Source organism: Corvus cornix, chromosome 11 (genome assembly GCF_000738735.6).
Source record: "Corvus cornix cornix isolate S_Up_H32 chromosome 11, ASM73873v5, whole genome shotgun sequence".
NCBI classification, from domain to species: Eukaryota; Metazoa; Chordata; class Aves; order Passeriformes; family Corvidae; genus Corvus; species Corvus cornix.
This window is the reverse complement of record NC_046341.1, coordinates 10,809,429-10,826,300: the sequence shown is the minus strand read 5'-3', so window position 1 is coordinate 10,826,300 and position 16,872 is coordinate 10,809,429. Positions and strand designations below refer to the sequence as shown.

At 37.2% G+C, this 16,872-nt stretch overlaps 1 protein-coding gene across 3 annotated transcripts in view; it reads left to right on the top strand.

Moving 5' to 3' along the window:
* The window catches only part of FTO (FTO alpha-ketoglutarate dependent dioxygenase), a 231,995-nt gene that overhangs the window by 165,669 nt on the left and 49,454 nt on the right, over positions 1–16,872 (top strand). Inside the window, exon 9 of one of the 3 annotated variants that reach the window (XM_010396597.4) lies at positions 14,626–14,925. The exons of the other annotated variants lie outside the window; for them this stretch is intronic. Within the exon in view, the coding sequence (XP_010394899.1) occupies positions 14,626–14,662 (37 nt within the window). The 3' untranslated portion in view covers positions 14,663–14,925. Of the gene's footprint in view, positions 1–14,625; positions 14,926–16,872 lie in introns of those variants that run through there. 3 annotated transcript variants of the gene reach the window in all.

The window sequence follows — 16,872 nt, the reverse complement described above, 5'->3', positions numbered from 1 at the left end:
CAGACAGTGAGGACAATAACTCCTCTCAGTAATGATCAATTAGATACTTTTCTGGTTAACTTCAGCAGAAGTGGAATGCCTTCAGTACCTGCTGCTTGTCAGGGAGAACGTTCCTGTGTCATCTTGTAGAGCAACATTGACTAGTAAAAAAACCCCAAAGTGATACTCGAGTGCAAGGAAAAATGAACCTCTAATTTTAACATTTTGGGTGTTTTTAGCATAGCCTGCCAAAGTTTAAAAAAAGAAAAAAAAAATACCATTTTATGACTTTTATTTTAAAAAGAATTTTTTTTATTTTTGCCAGTCACTACTGTGCTAAAAGCCAAAGTGAATATTATTTGTACTCACTGGTCATAAAATTCCATAGGCCTGTTTCTATGGAGTGATGAGAAGAATTACATTGACTTTGCCACCACAGGATTCCTTCTAATATCCTGTCAACATTCTCATGCCCTGCATTTACTGCTGTGCTCAAATCCCATCTCTCTGTAACATTTAAAAGGAATAATGAAAGAGCATCTTTCCCAATACCAAACTACCCCGTTGTTTCATTTGTACACTGAACTACTGTTGATTACTTTGCAAGTTCCCTCTGCCTGGTAAACCACCTGGGTGAGAATTTTTCCTGTGCAAATTTAGATGAAGAAAGCTTTTTGGTGATCAATGAAGTACCATGTATGTAAAGTGGGTAATTAAATTTCTTTCCTTCCTCCATCAAATTCTGCAAGTTAAAAATCCCATTCTGAGGTTCTCCACTCACTCAAAACCCTAGTGCCTTGACAGCCACCTTTGACTTCATTTTCTTCTTGATAAAATCTATCATGACATGCAAGAGTGCCTTGCTCATGTGAGATGAATGATGGTCCTTCATGCTTACTACAATAACATGAGATTAACATAGATCAAAGATTTGCTAGAGTTATTAAGAGTAGGCAGTCTCCACATACTTAATATATCTGGATTTTTTTTCTCTTTTGCTAGTTAACATATCAAACTAATAAATAGCAATGAGTCATTCTGCTTTTTTTCCTTTAGAGCGCTAATAAATGTATATGAGTTGACAGTTTTATAATGGTGGAGAGATAAAAAGTGTTCTTGGTAAAAAGATGCTCTGTGTGAATCCTTGTATGAATTTCTGTTCACATGGTCATATATCTAACACCTGTGTGATCCCTCAGGCAATTCAGTCACTCATTTTTCCTGCCAATTTGCTTGCTTCATTTTGATCTATGTTTGCTATCATTTGTCAACTGACACCTTTAGCATGTTTTCACATCAGTTGTTTTGAGAACACGAATGCTGATAATTACATCAGTGCTGTCCCACTGCAGAAGTATAGACTAGACAGTCACCTGGGACTAGTTTTTTATAAGTTATTTAACAGCTATTAATTTCTGATTTTCATATGGTGCAAAATTGATGCTTGCTTATCAATTTCTCTCATTGCAGATTTGTAGTGGTAACTACAACTCCTCCATTAAGTGCATATAACAATGGCCTCAGTATTTGAGCTTTTGGTTGGGTCTTTTCCCCAGCTGTACATCTCTTGCCTCCCCTCAGATAGATGCCAAAGACCTAAAGAATAGTCTCAGGTTTCCAGTGCCTCAGTTTTTCTCAACTTCCTTAGTTTAAAGCAAAATTCCCCAGAGTTTCTGCATGCACACAGCCGCCATCTCTGCATTCCTAAATTTCCATGAAAGATCAGTATTCTTCATGACTTACTGAGGTTCCCTAAGGGCTTCATGCAGATATTCTTAACGGTGTCAGGCATTCCTTGTAAGTTACGTTTTTTGCTCATTACCATGGTAGTTAGATCATCCAGTTCCAGGTTCTGGTTGTTCTTCCTTTCTGTGGGAGCAGTCTTCTCTCTAGCATTCACTTTTAAAAATGAGTGTAGGTGAGATCTAGAGAGTAATTGTGGTTCCCACTCATATATGGCTTTGCACAAACAAGATATCCCAGGAGACTCCTTGCCAAAGTTAATTTTCATTTTAGTCAACTGGTTCATGTGGTTTTCTTCCCCAAACCTCATGCCTTGAGAATGGAAGCGTTCAGTGCAAGGAGTAACTTGTCTTTCTGTGTATGTGGGACTAAACATTTCACCAAGCTGTTGTCTTTTTATTTAGACAAAGATCTAAAGACATTATGAAATAAGCCAGAAACTCATTGAAATAGAATGACATTACTGTAACAGAAACACATTTTGTGTCTAAGCAGTAGATGAAGCTCCTTAACACAAGTTTTAAATAAAACAAGAATTGTTCCAGTAGTGTTAAACAGTGCTACTGCTTTAAGAGACTTACCCCAAAGGGCTTATTACCACAATTTTCCAAGTCTTTAATTTATTATGTGCTCGGTGTTTTACTACCTTTCCCAGATTTTAGTTATCTCAGCCCCACTCTTGAGTGCTGAAAGGTCAAGAGGTGCACTGCAAAGGCTGTGAGTGGAAAGGCACATCAATGCTAAAATGTTTAGACTATTTGAAATCGAGGAATACAATATAAAGCTGTTTACTTCTGAAGTGCTTGTGCATATTTTGAAATCTGGCATAAACCTTCTTTAAACATTGTACTGCATAATTAGCTTTTACCTTTGTATCTATGCATTTCTTCATAAGTGTCTAGGACAGGATTTACTGGGAATTCAGTATGAGTCCATCAGGTTTTCAGCCTGAAATCTAAATGTGTGAGTTGTGGACTTATGTTTTTACTTTTTTTTTTAAATTTGGGGGGTTTTTTACTGAAATTTTGGCTTTTAGTGTGTCTTCCACAAGGAGACAAAGTGGTAAGGCATTCACAACAACAAACATGCAGTCTGCAAACATCCAGATGTAAATGTGTTATAGGGGACACACAATATTGTTGTTTAAAAATACAAATAAATAAGTATATAAATAAATCTGTGTAGCACCTTTTATCCCCAATGATCCCAAAGTGTTTTAGAAAACTCTAAACATATGTTGGATCATCTAGCATGCCACTAGAGTATTAGCACCTGTGGTACAGACCACAATGGCCTTTAAAAACAGTAAAATCCTTTATAAAAATATAGGTTCAAAAGATGATAAGCATTCGGGTCAACTGCCACTAAAGTCTTCCCATCAATTTTGATGGGAGTACACAAGAACAAATTCAGGGTATTTTATATGGCAAATCGGAAAGAAAAGCATTTTCCATTTTTCTCCCCCCAAAATCTGTGGTTTTACAGGATCATTAGTATACTGCTTATGGTTTCAGATCCTAAGGAAACTTTTTAAAATCATCTCAGTTTAATTTTAATTGTATGTACCTAAATTTGCACTGTCCAGCTCCTGCATCTGGGGAAAGGGACAGGGTTTGGGACAGAAGTGCTGCTGGCACCTGGAGACAGGGAGCAGATAAGGATGGCAAGATCACTCCATGGTAACACCAGTGGTGTTAACTCTTTTCTAGAAAAAACATATCCTTTATCAAGAACAAATGATCTTGGTGAAGACCTCTTATAATATACAGTGTATTATCATTACTAAAAATGTATTTCACTTGATTTGTCATAATAACACTTCTTGGAAGAGAGATGAAAAATACTCTTCTGAAAGTCCGGTGGATTTAGCTTAACTTTGGGAAACTTGGTACCCAGTAGCAGTGGCCAGCCCAGGCATGTTTTTAACTCCGGGAAACATCTGTGTGAAAGAGGTTTTTAATTTCTGATGTAATGGTTTTGGTTAAGAAAACCTCATTTTTTTGGCAGTTGCATGAATGAGCTAAATTTTTATAATTAAAATACTTCGATTAATTTGTTTTATTTTAATGAAAATGTCAACAACATTGATTACATTTAGATATTTTTCAGTCTAAATTAAGTGGTAAATATTTTTGTAAATGAATTCATCTGTTGTTCAGAGAACATACAAGTGTAAAAGAAAGCAGAGTTAATTTGTTTCTTACCCCATTGACCATCCTGCTAATATTCACCATCCCTTTGTAGCACAAGTTACAAAGTGTTTAATACCTTAAGTCAGAAAACTATGTTGGCATTTTTACAGGGCCCTTTTAAATAAGTCTTTGGCTTGGGAATGTTTCCACACCTGTCTCTTCCTTAAAGTCCCCTCCAAAGAGAAGTAGTTTTAAATCATGGTTAGTCTAAGACTAGTGTTTACTTGCCTTTGCAGCCCCTGCACATGTTAGCAGAGTGGGATGGAAGTGGAAAAATTACTTAATGTCATTATATATAATGTAAACTCCACTAGGAACATAAAGATGTGATCCTTTTTTTTTTTAATTCTTCTCCTTACAAAGGTGAGGGGCAGCCATTAATAAGGCAGCCATTGCTGTGGGAAATAATTTAAGAAATATCCATGATTATGCTGTATCCGTTTCATTGATTTCATGCAAACTAATGGCTTTTGCATGTTTTTAGAGAAGCTGGTTGGGTGTCATAAGAAATTAATATGCTTTGGAAGATGTCCAAAACTTTGATAATGCCTTTTTTTTATTACTAGTTATTAAATATTCTACAGTTAAAATAGGTGACAGCTGAGTGTTGATTAGGGTAGGATAAATCAGAACAAGAATTAATAACTTGCTTGTGTTCTGCATGGGCAAAATTTCAAGTCAGTGGTAAAATATTGTTAATCAGTGGATTGATTTGACCATAAAGCAGTTGTATATTGATGCAATCAAAGCATTAAATTTGAACATTGTCATTTCTGTGTGTCTGAGATTTGAAAGCTACATTGCAGCCTATGAATTCCCCATGATTGATAGTAATCAGAGAAGGGGATTTTTAAGGGAGATATCCACCCTCAACAGAATGGAAAGGGGAAAAGTTCTCTAATGAATATGATGCAAGATGATCAAAGCAGATCATCAGAGTATGGAGGAGCTACTGTAACAGTCATATCCATACTAATGGCCCTTGCTGTCTGCCTGTCACTAAACTGTAGAGAGAGGGAGGGGAAAAGCAGTTCAGAGGACAAAGTAGCATGGTGGGGAGATTATTTTCCCAAGCACATTCATGATGTTTGAGTCCCTGAATCTGAAATGGTTAGTCGTAGTATTAAGCAGTGATTTTAGATGTATGACTTTTACTGAGCTGGTAGTTCTAGTTCAGGAGACACTGAGGTCCAGGTTTAATTTTCCAGGAAGTACTATTTGGATATTTGGTGTATTGACATTAACCATACACTGATTCAGAACCAAAAGCTTTGTCAGTTGTAAATAGCTGATCTTTCCTCTTAGAAGTGAGTTTTCATCAGGTGGTCTCTCATGACAAAGGAGTTGTACTGAGATTAGAGAATTTATTCTTTATTTCAAAATAAAAGAACATTTGAGTCTAGGCACAAGGGAAAATGTCTACTCTTTGCCTCTTTAGCACCTCTCAAATCTATTGGAATATGTTTATTAGTTCTCTGAAGACTGAAAAGGCTTTGAATTGTCAGTGGCACATGTACTCAGAGAAATCTGAGAGAAGCTGGAAATTTTTTTTTGTTTTGACTGGCACTTGCAAGACATCAGCTAAGTGAAATGCAGTAGGTAGCTGTGAACAATTTCCTCCTCCTTTTTTTGTGTTCATATGTTATTTACTGTAGCTTGCTCTCAGTGCTCCAAATAATCTTAAAATAAATCTGTTCATATTTGGTAAGACCAACAGTTTCTTCCCATCTTCTCTCTTCAAATCCAATCAAATTCCTTATCAACCTAAAAATAATCAGAGCAAGTCTCTTGAGAATTCCACACAGCCATTACTTGACTTTGCCCAGAATATTTCCTCATCTCTTAGGGAGAAGGCAGTGCCAAAAAAATGCCAATAGTTGGGCTTCAAAGAGGAGATCTCACTCACTGACTGCTATTGCTTCTCCTGGGGATTTCTTTTGTGAGCAGTTGCAGCAGTTGCTACTGTGGGCAAATTAAAAAGAGAGGAAGGCCATCTAGACAGGTAATTTCTCACAAGTTTTGGTGATATACAGGAAAAGCTGCATTTAAAAAGGTGCTTAGAAGACAGCTGTAAATAGAAATTTCCCTTGCAAAGCTTTGCAATGTTTAGGGAACCACCACTTAGACAAATTGCACACTGGTTACATTTTCCAAATGGACTGATTATAGATACAAAACATTATGGAATTGTCATTGCCATGTTTTCTAGTGTAAATGAAGTAATCATTCAGCAGAAAACAAAACCAAACAAAAGCAGGTGGTGTGGTGTCCATTGCTAAGGAACAGTTCTGAAGCATGGCAAAGCAGTTTCAATAAGCAGAAAAGTTGTGTGGCATCTTAACCCAGTAATGCTGCATTGCAAGGTTAAACATCCCAAATGAAGTCAGAACAATTAAAGAATGAAAGACTGGGTTTAACTGTATTTTTTCAAAATCTATGCACATGAAAATAACATATAGAAGAACTCCATTTCTAATTGGGGCAACATTGTGTATAGTGATGAACAGATGCCCAAGTGTCTGAAATTAAATGACATGAATGGCCCTTTCTGTAGTCACAACCATAAAGGAAAGAGAGATTTACACAAGGCCATCTAGTGAGTTCCTGGGCATGCCAAGGAGAAACATCACTCTCTTTGGAATCTCAATCCAGAGCTCTGCCTACCTTGTATGGAGACATGCTCCAGCTTCCTCCAAGTGAGCTCTCTGATTCATGAGCTCTGAACATAATTAAATTATGCTGTAGATGTAGGATGTGAATTCTTACATTTTTACCTCTCTAAAATGTAACTTAATGAAAGTCACGAACTGAATGGGAAAGCTGCCATTTTACTCAGGAGTGCTTGTTGTCTCTTTTGGGCTCAGCAAAAACAACAGTAAGGGCCAAGGGTCATTTGATCACCGTTATGTGTAGTAATTTGTCTGAAGTTATTTTCTCATTGTGCTTTGGAAAATATTACAGAATAGGGGTAGAGGGGACAATTTACAGCTGTTTTTAATAATTCATTTTAGCATTGATATATGACAGAAAATCTCCATTTGAGCTCAGAGGTTGAAAGCTATTTCATAGCAAAAGGAAGCGACTTGTTTGCATTGGTTTCTTAATACAGAATGCTTAAAGCAGCAGAAACTACATTAGTAAAACTGCATGAAATAACTACAAATATATTGAGGGGATTTGGGAAATGCAGTTTGTGGATGGGTCTATATGACAACAGAAATGAGACCTGTAGTATTTGGGTAGAGATTGTTCCTCAGGCTGCAAACTGCCTTTAGGTCCATACACTTCTCTCATCTGCAAGTACAAAGGAGTCTGTGCACAGGGGAGGAGAGAAATGTGGCCCTTTATGATGAGTGAATTGAGAGCTTGAGTACACATAAGCACTGTTCTATTAGCACAGCCCAAGACCAAAGGTATTGCAAATTAATTGAGCAAAAGAATTTGTGTACAGTTGGCATGTCTGTTCTTACATGAATCAAAAGGAGGAATTGGGCAGAGCTCCTTTTAGGAAGAAAAGAAAAACATATGTTAGTTATTGTATTGAGAGGATGTTTTTATGAGAAAAGGGGATGCTGCTTCATTAATAACTGACATGTCACACCAATTCTGGTAGGTCTGATAGATTAAACATGAACCTTTCATTATTCAAGCAGCTGAAATGTATTGGCTGCTTTACCCACCTAATATTTATTCCTTGCACAGTATAACTACAAAATTGACATCTTCTTTTGAAATTGTTTGGCTGTAATAAATATAAAACTTTCACCGCTGAAGTAAAGCATTGCTAGCTGGCATCATTTCCTATCCCTTTTTAATTATTCTTGACACTGTGGAGAAACATCTAATATAAATCTGTAATGTGCTCTGATGACAAACTACACGGTTGGAAGACCATGTAATCTCTCCACAATTAATTAAAGTGCACAGAGCTGCTTTTTTTTCCCCTTTTTTTTTTTTTTCTCTCCTTATTTTCCACCCCCCTTCCCCCACCCAAGCAACCAGATGCCACTGACTGGCTCGAATAACGTTGCTGTCAACTGTAAAAAATTAAGATCCAAACCCTAAGAAAAGTACTTAAATAAAGGAACCAGATGCCCCAGATGCCAGGTTACTTTTTGATATTATGGCATACATCTTGGTGGAAGGCACTATTGTTCAACATCTGTAGCTTTACATACTTAATTACTGACATAGCAAATCTGTTGGCAGTTTTCTTCCGCAAGTATCTGTCACTTCAGCAAATCCTTTATTGAAAACTGAACGATGCCAATCAGTGTGAATAGTTCACCAGCACGCCTAGAGCAATGATATTAAGGAGGGTTTGACTGCTGTTTGTTCAATGGGCATAGCCTTTTGTTTTGCAATGGGTGTGAATCTGCTTCAGAAGAGCTTCAGCTCTCTGCTAGAAGCACTTAGCAGTCCTGTAAGGCTTGTGGACACATGGAGTCGATCAAATGCAAATTAATAACAATTTTTAGGCCACATATGAATGTTGCTGTAACATTTATTGACTGTAATAATACTGTGGATGGAAGACAGGTTAATAAAAAGTGTTTATTAAACATTATTGTACCACCATATGACTTTCAATGGTGAAGTCTGTAGCCACAGGAAACTGCAGGTGCAGGTTAATTTGCAAGATATCAGCAAAAGTTCAGATACTATTAATTAACATTACAGGAAAGAATTTCATAAGCACAGTCATTTTTTTGTTGACATTACGGTATGAAAAAATCACCTCAAATTTATTATTTAATGTGGCTTTTTTGATAGAAATGTTTGAAATGTGTCAATGTGCTTTCTGCTCTTTCTGTAAGAATAGAATGAAAAGGATGATATGCTGGGGTCTGGTTTTCCTACCCACCTGGCAGGTATATTTAGATCAACAAAGTAAAATGTTTTGGAGTCACAGTTATTCGGAAAAACTCCACTGTGCTTCATTACTTTTCAGTTAGGGTTGTTTTATTATTAGATTTTTTCAAGCATCACAAAATAAATCATGATTGTTAGTGGGGCTTTTTGTGGGTGGAATGTGCAACTGTGTGACAAGTGGGGGCAGTTTCCCATCTCCAGCACCTCTGCTGTGTGCACACAGCTCGTTCTTTGTGCACGGGACCAGCTGTAGGGCAGAAGTCCCAACAATTGACCTCCTCAGGATTAGCAGCTCCATAACTATGGAGTCGTGTGACCCCACTATCTCAGCTGATTATGCAGTGCTGAAGGCTTCCAGTGCAGTAGAAGGTCTTTAGTTCTGTTGTGTTTTGGGGAGATTTCTCCTTATGGAACAGCGTCAGTGTTTGTAAACGGTTCTCTTAACTCACCAATTTTGATTCACATTTCACTTTATGCCACCATTCACTCACTCCTCACGGATAATAAATCAATAGGATTACAGTCCATTTCCTTGCTGTGTGGTGTATTTTTTAAAAGAAATTACTGCTCTTGCTAGAGACAGAGGAGGGTTTTTTTGCTACAAGGCAGTTGGCACAGCTAGAACCTAAGCTACACTACTTTTTAATGCTCTTCTTGGAGAGGAAACTCCTTTTTAGCAAACTGTACTGACTCATCAGCTTTCTGATTCGGCTTACAGTGCTTCCACTGAAAAGTTTTTTAAAATAGAATGATCAAAACTACAGAGCAGTTCCTAAACTGAGACTATGGATGCAATGTGGTGGTGTAAATCCATATGAAGCTGATACAAACAATGTATAAGCTTTTCTGTGCTGGTTATTTTTGCTGTGTTTTTTAAAATACTTCATATTCTGTCAAGGGATTTAGTGCATTCTCAATTATTACATTTTTTTAAATCATCATATTTGGAGTTATTTACAGTATAATCATGTTATTTATACTTCCATTTTAGTTGAGGGATTTACAAACTGTGGATCAAATTTCACTATCAAGTACTTCCAAGAAATCCCATTAGTTTCACCCATTTTAGTGGGCTAAGAGCACGTAGAGACCCAGATGAATGTGTTTGCATGCAAGACCTTGCATGTCCTTGCAACCATTTGAGGACTGGACAGAGCACCCACAGTGCAGAGCAGGCAGGGGGGACTTCTCCCTGCAGAAATCAGGAATAAAGCATAAAACTTGTGCATTAAAAACTTTCCAGTTTGGACAAAATCAACATTCTAAGGGCACAGTAATTGCCAGGGGGTTTTAGTGACCACAAATGGTTAGCAACTTGGTTTTACATCTCATCTGACCAATAGTTTATGACGCGCTGTGGTTTTTGCTTTTCTCTAACAACATGTTTCTTGGATCGTTTAAAGTATTTGGCTTGCAACACCTCTGAGGCATGGGTTAGCTTGCAGTAATGCATACTTTGATGTCTCTTACTGTTAAATTATATAGTGCGTACAATATTTCATTTTATTTAATACAAATCATTTTTATTTACTTAAAAGGAGCAAGCTGTCTTCTTATATGTGTTTGGCTTAGAAACAAAGAAATTATATTCTTTTAAGAGGTGTTTTATGTTTTATGGTTACTGAGAGAATAAATGGCCTTTTAATAGGCATTTATATAAGTGGGATCCATGTCTCCACTCTATTATATATTTTCAAATAATTAAAAGTGCAATACAAATGCTATAAGATAGCTTCAAAAAAAAATAGAGGCCCGTGTGGTATAAAATATCAGGAAAAAAATCCTGTTTCTTGGGGAGGGGGGAGGCAGAAAGGTTTGTTAGGGTAATTTAATTTCTACTGATGCTACAAACAGGCATGGGATGAGGATGTGGGGGTTCAAGTGTAGACGCTGCTTGCACTGTTCCCTATGGTGACCTGTTCTTCATTGAGACAGTCAATTGACACAGACGCCAGTGCATTTATTACTGAGTCTACTGTAAATGAGACTTTCAGTCTTGCCAGGGATAGATCTTTTTCCTGTGTTCACCCCTATCACACATCACATTCGAGGATGGGGGAAAAGGAACTTTTAAAACAATAATATCAAACAACTTGGGGGAAAATGTTAAATATTACCATATGAAGAACTGATTAAATTTGTATGGTTTTCTTTCAGTAAAAATTGATATGTGATGAAACACAGTACAGCTGGATAACTTGTTTTGGCTAACGTTCCAGTGTTCTCTGATCTCTTTACCCAGCTATATATAAAAAAGAAACCATATCAGCATCCTTGTTCCTGTTGTACAGGTTCTGACATAAATGCCCCCTCTCGGTTTGCCCCATACCATCTGGACTGCAAAAAACTTAACATGAGCTTTTTCATGCCAGTGAGGTAGTTTATCTACATATCTTCTTCATACTCAGATCTACTCTTAAATATCATTTTTTTAAGTCTACTCATTGCAGTTTTCATGCATTTAATTTGTAAAAACTACTGTACATAGGTATTCCCAATCCATCAGTGCTGGAGAACGAAGGAGCAGATGTTACTCATGCTTCCTTTTCAGTGTAGCCCAGAGAAAATTTTGTTCTGATAGCTGGGAACTAAAGAATAGGTCTCATATTCAGAACATTGTCTGAACATTGTCTTGTTCAGTCCTTCAGACTTCATGGGGTCTTATACACAGTCATTAATTAGTGAAAACGCCACAGTCTTTAGGTACCGCTTACTGTTTCATTGCAATACAATTTTTGATTGTGCATATACTGGGCTTATGATTGTGGTATTTTTTTGTCTGTTGAAGAATTCAGGAGCACTTCTTCCATGAGGATAATGTGTTCAAAAAGCCAGCTAATTTTTGAAAAGGCTCTGTCAAAGTAATAAACTTCTGCTTGTCAATATCAGAGGTTATTTTTAAATTGGTATTCCTTATGAATATTCCTCAGCACCTGAAATGCAGGATTGTGAGTTTAGGCTAGTTTGCTTACTTTAAATTCCTTTCTTCAGCCAAATGTCCTTATATTGCAGGCTTTTTGGCTGGCACAGGAAGATCAGACTTCCTGCTCATTGAAGTAAATAGAATTTTTCTTTTATTTTGGGAGTGGCAGGGGGTTGCTACAAAGTTTAATTTTCCATTTTGTTAACTAAGAACATATGCCAAGGGTCTTGGACTCTCTGAAGTACTGACTGACATAAAATATAATGGCAATCCAGCATGGGCTGGGGCTGAAAAATTTTGGATATTGTCCCACTAGATACTGGAAGACTGCAGATTTTTTTAACTGGGATAGATAGCATGGGTAATTTGCTCTTCACTTTGGCACACTCTGTTTAATTGCAACTACAGCAGAGCAAAACCATCTGCTAAAGTGATCAAGGTCGTAGATTTTGAGTTATGAACATTAGAGAAAGTCATAGATACAGTTCTTCTTGTCATTTCTTGTGGTGGAACCCCACGGACAGATCCCCCATCCGTGGTCTGTAGTGGTTGTCTCTATTGTTTGATAAGTGCCAACCATGTGCTCCATCCCCTGCCAGTCCTGTGCTGCTGCAGCTGCCACCACACTGTGCTGCTTCTGCTTGCTCTGCTTGTCGGTGTTGTTCCTAACTCTTCCATATTTTTCAAGGGTGTTTGATGCAACCCTGTGTTGGAAAATAGGAAAAAAAAAGGAAAGCTTCGTAACCAGTGTAGACTCCAGTTAGGAACATCTGGAGCTGTGAGGTTTTCCGCACGTTGTAACAACAAAGCTCTGTTTTAGCCATTTTAATAATATTTTCTGCTTTTGATGCTATTCTTTGCTTAGGAAAAGTTTGTGCCTGTGGCATCCTTGGTCTGTCCACGAGGACTGCAAAAGGAATGATTCCTCTGTTCTTGTGTTTGTCACTGCTCATCACTCTTTATTAGCTTTCAAATTGCTCTTCATTCTCAGCATAAACTTGCTCTGCAAACATCTTCACAGATTTCTCTTTTTTAGTATTCAGAATGCTACACTTTTATGGAAAAAACTTTCCTGGGGAAAAAAAAATAAGGCTCCCAACGGAGAATTAAATAAGAATGGGAATTTATATCCCTGCAAGAATTATCTGGATTTAAAAGGAGATATCTGCAGTTCATATACTATTAACACACTAATTCTACGGCAAGTTTTCCATTTCTATTAATTTAATTCTCAGGAAATGCTAATGAACTTTTATATTAAATTGGATACATTTTCTGTTTTGAGTGAGGAAGGCATATTATTACTTATTGAATGGCAGGACAGAAATTGCAATGTACCTTTATCCCCAAAACACTAGGACTAGAATTCTGGCATTCTGATGATGTTCTCATTGTGTTTAGCCTTCCTGAACATGATTGTTGTATAAGGATATTACACCTTCTTTTTTGTCACTGCAATGCACAATTATACTTGTGGATTTTCTATGCTCAGAGTTCATACTATGTAAATGAGAAGTGTTACAGAACCAGCTTTTATTGTCCAAGCTCCTAACCATGGACAGAAAGGCTGATATTCTAAAAGGAGCAGTTACTAGCTTCTACTTTTTGAACAAAATTCTGATGCAGTTGTAGCCATTTTCTGTACACATAAAGAAAGATCATGGCCTTTTATGCCCTTTAAAACTTGCTTGTTTCATTTTTCTGTCTTACCTTTGCTACTACCATAGCTCTCTTTCTGTTCATATTAATGTTATATTTGTGTTGCCAACTTAACCTTCTAGGGTAAAGAGTATCTTAGTCATAATAATATAGAAACTGTTATGAAAGTTCAGGTGAAAGGTTCACCTAATTCAGCAATACAGTGTGAACTGTGCCTAGTTTTGGAAGCATAAAGAGTGGAGAGAGGATGCTTGAATGCAAAAACTGTTTTTCCACATCTCAAACTTACTGGACATTTCTTGTATTGGTATAACTAAGTGAGAGCTAAATCTGTTGAAATACAGTAGAACTTTGTAAAAATAACTTAAAAATTAATGTGCCATTCTGTGCCCGTAATTTAATTCAGATGTGTGTGTATTAGTTATGATTTCAGCATGGTGTGATGTATATGCTAAGTTATGACTGACAAGCTCAAATTAGAATTGCAGTTTGTACAAAGAAAAGCAAATTATTTAATAGATGTACAGAACTGAGTAAGTAATTATATAAGTTCTGTGATACTTTTGTTCACACAGAGGAATAGTACATGTTCTCCGTAGTAAGGTTCACTCTTTAGATGTATAGGCTAAATAATAGACTTCATGAAGTCAGTAATTTTTGCAAGGCTCTGTCGCTTCTTTCCACAAGAGCATTGTCTGATCTGTAAACTGCAGAACCAAAAAATTTTCAGAATTACTGCTAGCCCCCAAAATTACACTGTGTTATCCTAAAGCTCAGCCAAGCAAAGTACTGTATCCATGTGTATATGGGATGATATGTTTTCACTAGAAGAAAGAAAATGTTCCATTTTTAGACTCTTTTAGAATACCTTTTACATTTTTCCTTTAAATAACATCAGTCCCTAAGTGTAACTCATTGGAAGGAGCATATTTTAAAATGGTGTATGTGTGGTCCTTAACTTCTGAGAAGTGGCTACTGCCTGACCTTTGTGGCTACTGCCTTGTTTTAATTCTAAAATACTGGTTCTGACATGATACAGAGACAGCAGAAATGACCCAGAGAAGGTAGGAATCAGCTAAAACAAAGGAAAGCAAGTGCAAGGGAGCAGTAAAAGAAATTTTCTTCTACCAGTTCAAAGTCTTGTCCATCTGCTCTTAATTTACTGTCGTGCAGACAATGGATCTTCCACTGCTGTTGGGCCACACAATGAATCAAATCCTGTTTCCTAATTTCCACCATTTTAAATTATGTTCCTAGGAAATGGAATTCTCCAGTTTCTTGCCTCTCTTCATGACAGCTGGAGGAAAGGAATGAGGTGAAGAGAGGAAGCTGGCAGTGTAGACCTTTCACTTGGGACTTACCTGGGTCCCTCCCTTTGACTTGCAAAGTGTTGAGGTTTTGTACGTCTTTGACAGACTTTTGGTAAGGGCTTCCTGTGGCCATTGCATTCTCTCTTTATTTGGATACAACTGTGAAGAATTTGTCTTATTTTTGCTAGATGCTATCCAATGTTTAATGGTATTTCATAGAAATAAAGGTGAAAATGTTCTATGGCTGAATAGAAAAAGAAAACACAGATGGCTTGCTTCATGCATTGCTTAGCTGTCCTCTTCCAATAAAGTCAAAATTACATTAAAAGCTTGGAGTATCCCTTCTCAGATTTTATTTGATGATTTCAATATGCCTGATTTCTTTATTTCAGTGATGTTGAATTAAGGGTATATATAGTTGGGAAAGAATTTTAAATACAGTTTGGGCTCAAAAAGACTCCAAACCAAATTCATGGATTTGCTTAAAGGTTAACTGCTTTTCATAAGATGTGAGAGGAATTTGGTATGAAGTGACAGGAGTCTGGGTATTAGGCTTGTTCTAAAGATATGAAGCTGTAGTCACTGCTCTATTGTGTTCTCCAAGTGTCTGTGCATCAGGATTTGCAATTGCTGCGAAATTAGAGTGCCCACACTTCATGCATTGACTAGGCAAAGTGCAAATAAAACTAAGACAGACATCTGATACTTCTGGATGACAGAGCAAGGGAGGTTTTGGCAGATGGTATCCAGGTCTGCTTGGAGTGCCTGTGTATGGTATGTGATGAACCCACGAAGAGTTTGTGATGCTTATGTTTGATTTCACCCTATAATTACACTGTGAGGTCATTATCTGATACCTTTAATTTAAAACTGTCAGTTTTAAAATATAGGTAGCTTGATGGGCAAAATTGTGGACCACATCACCCCGCAGTCCAATAGCATTTGAAGCGAAAGAAAGGCTGCCAAACAAGGAAAGACTTAGTACGTAACTAGTGTTATGTACTGCAGTGAAGTACCAGCTATTGTGAAATTACCTTTACTGTGGTGAATGTCTGTGGCAGACTTCCTTTCCCCAAAAAAGCATGTTGAGAAGATGTCATCTCAACTCTCAGAAGAGCTTTCCAAATTAATTTTTAAAATCTAAGCAATTAATTTACTTATTATGTTACATTTGTGTAAGCTGTTAAATGTAAATGCTTCGCTTTCAAGGGAAACCTAAATCATTTATACATTGTGGTGTAATTGTTTTCCATCAGAATCAGAAGAGTTTCCAGCGAGGCTTTCTCCCACACAGAGTCAGTATGCAGCCCCTCTTCTTACACATCCTGGTGTGGGTTTTTCCATGAACACTTTTTGCTCTTTAGTTATTTGTTGTAATTATCAAGTTCATTTTTCTCTAATAGATGTGATTAAGTATATTTAGCACTGTGTAATGAGTTTTCTGCCTGGTTGCATTCTGGCTAATAAGGAATTCCTCAGAGTCTCTTCTGACAGCTGCTGTGGATCCCAGGTTTGTGCTGCCACAAGAGACCTCTTCCATGAATTGCTAACATTAGAGAAATTAACTCGGTTAGACTAACCATAAAATCTGGGCTGAAATTTGATTACTAATAGATCTTGTGCTAGCTTTCGGCAGCACCGATATTGTGGTATTCTCTTGCACAGAAAAACCCACAAAAAATCATCATAATTCAAAAATACTTTTGCATTCACACAGAGTGAGTATGTAAACTTCTTTGTGGAGGCTGTACTGATTAAAAAAAAAAGGTTGAAAATAACACTGCCAGTAATTGTTCAGTGTTCTTGTTACAGTAGCTTTTTTTTTTTTAGCTCTTATGATCCATCTGCTAACTTACCGGTCTATGGATAATGGTTTTGTTATCCATACTACTTCCTATTATTATACCAGCTCCCAAATTTGTGAGGCTGAAAATGATGGGAGCAATCTGTACTTGGTGATGCAGTGCTGTGGCTGAGTTGCTTAGCAACAGCGGCTGCAGCCCCTGCACCCGCTCTCCGGAAGGGGGATACAGAGACACGGAGATGGAATAAGTACACCTTCAACGGGGCTGACTTGAGGAGGGAATGAGAAGGGTTGGAAGTTATTTTTCTGCCAAGTGCCAGTGACTGTGGGAAAAGTCTTCTCTAAACAGGTCCTGTGAAAAAGGAAAAAAAAATGGAAAGTGGTTACTTG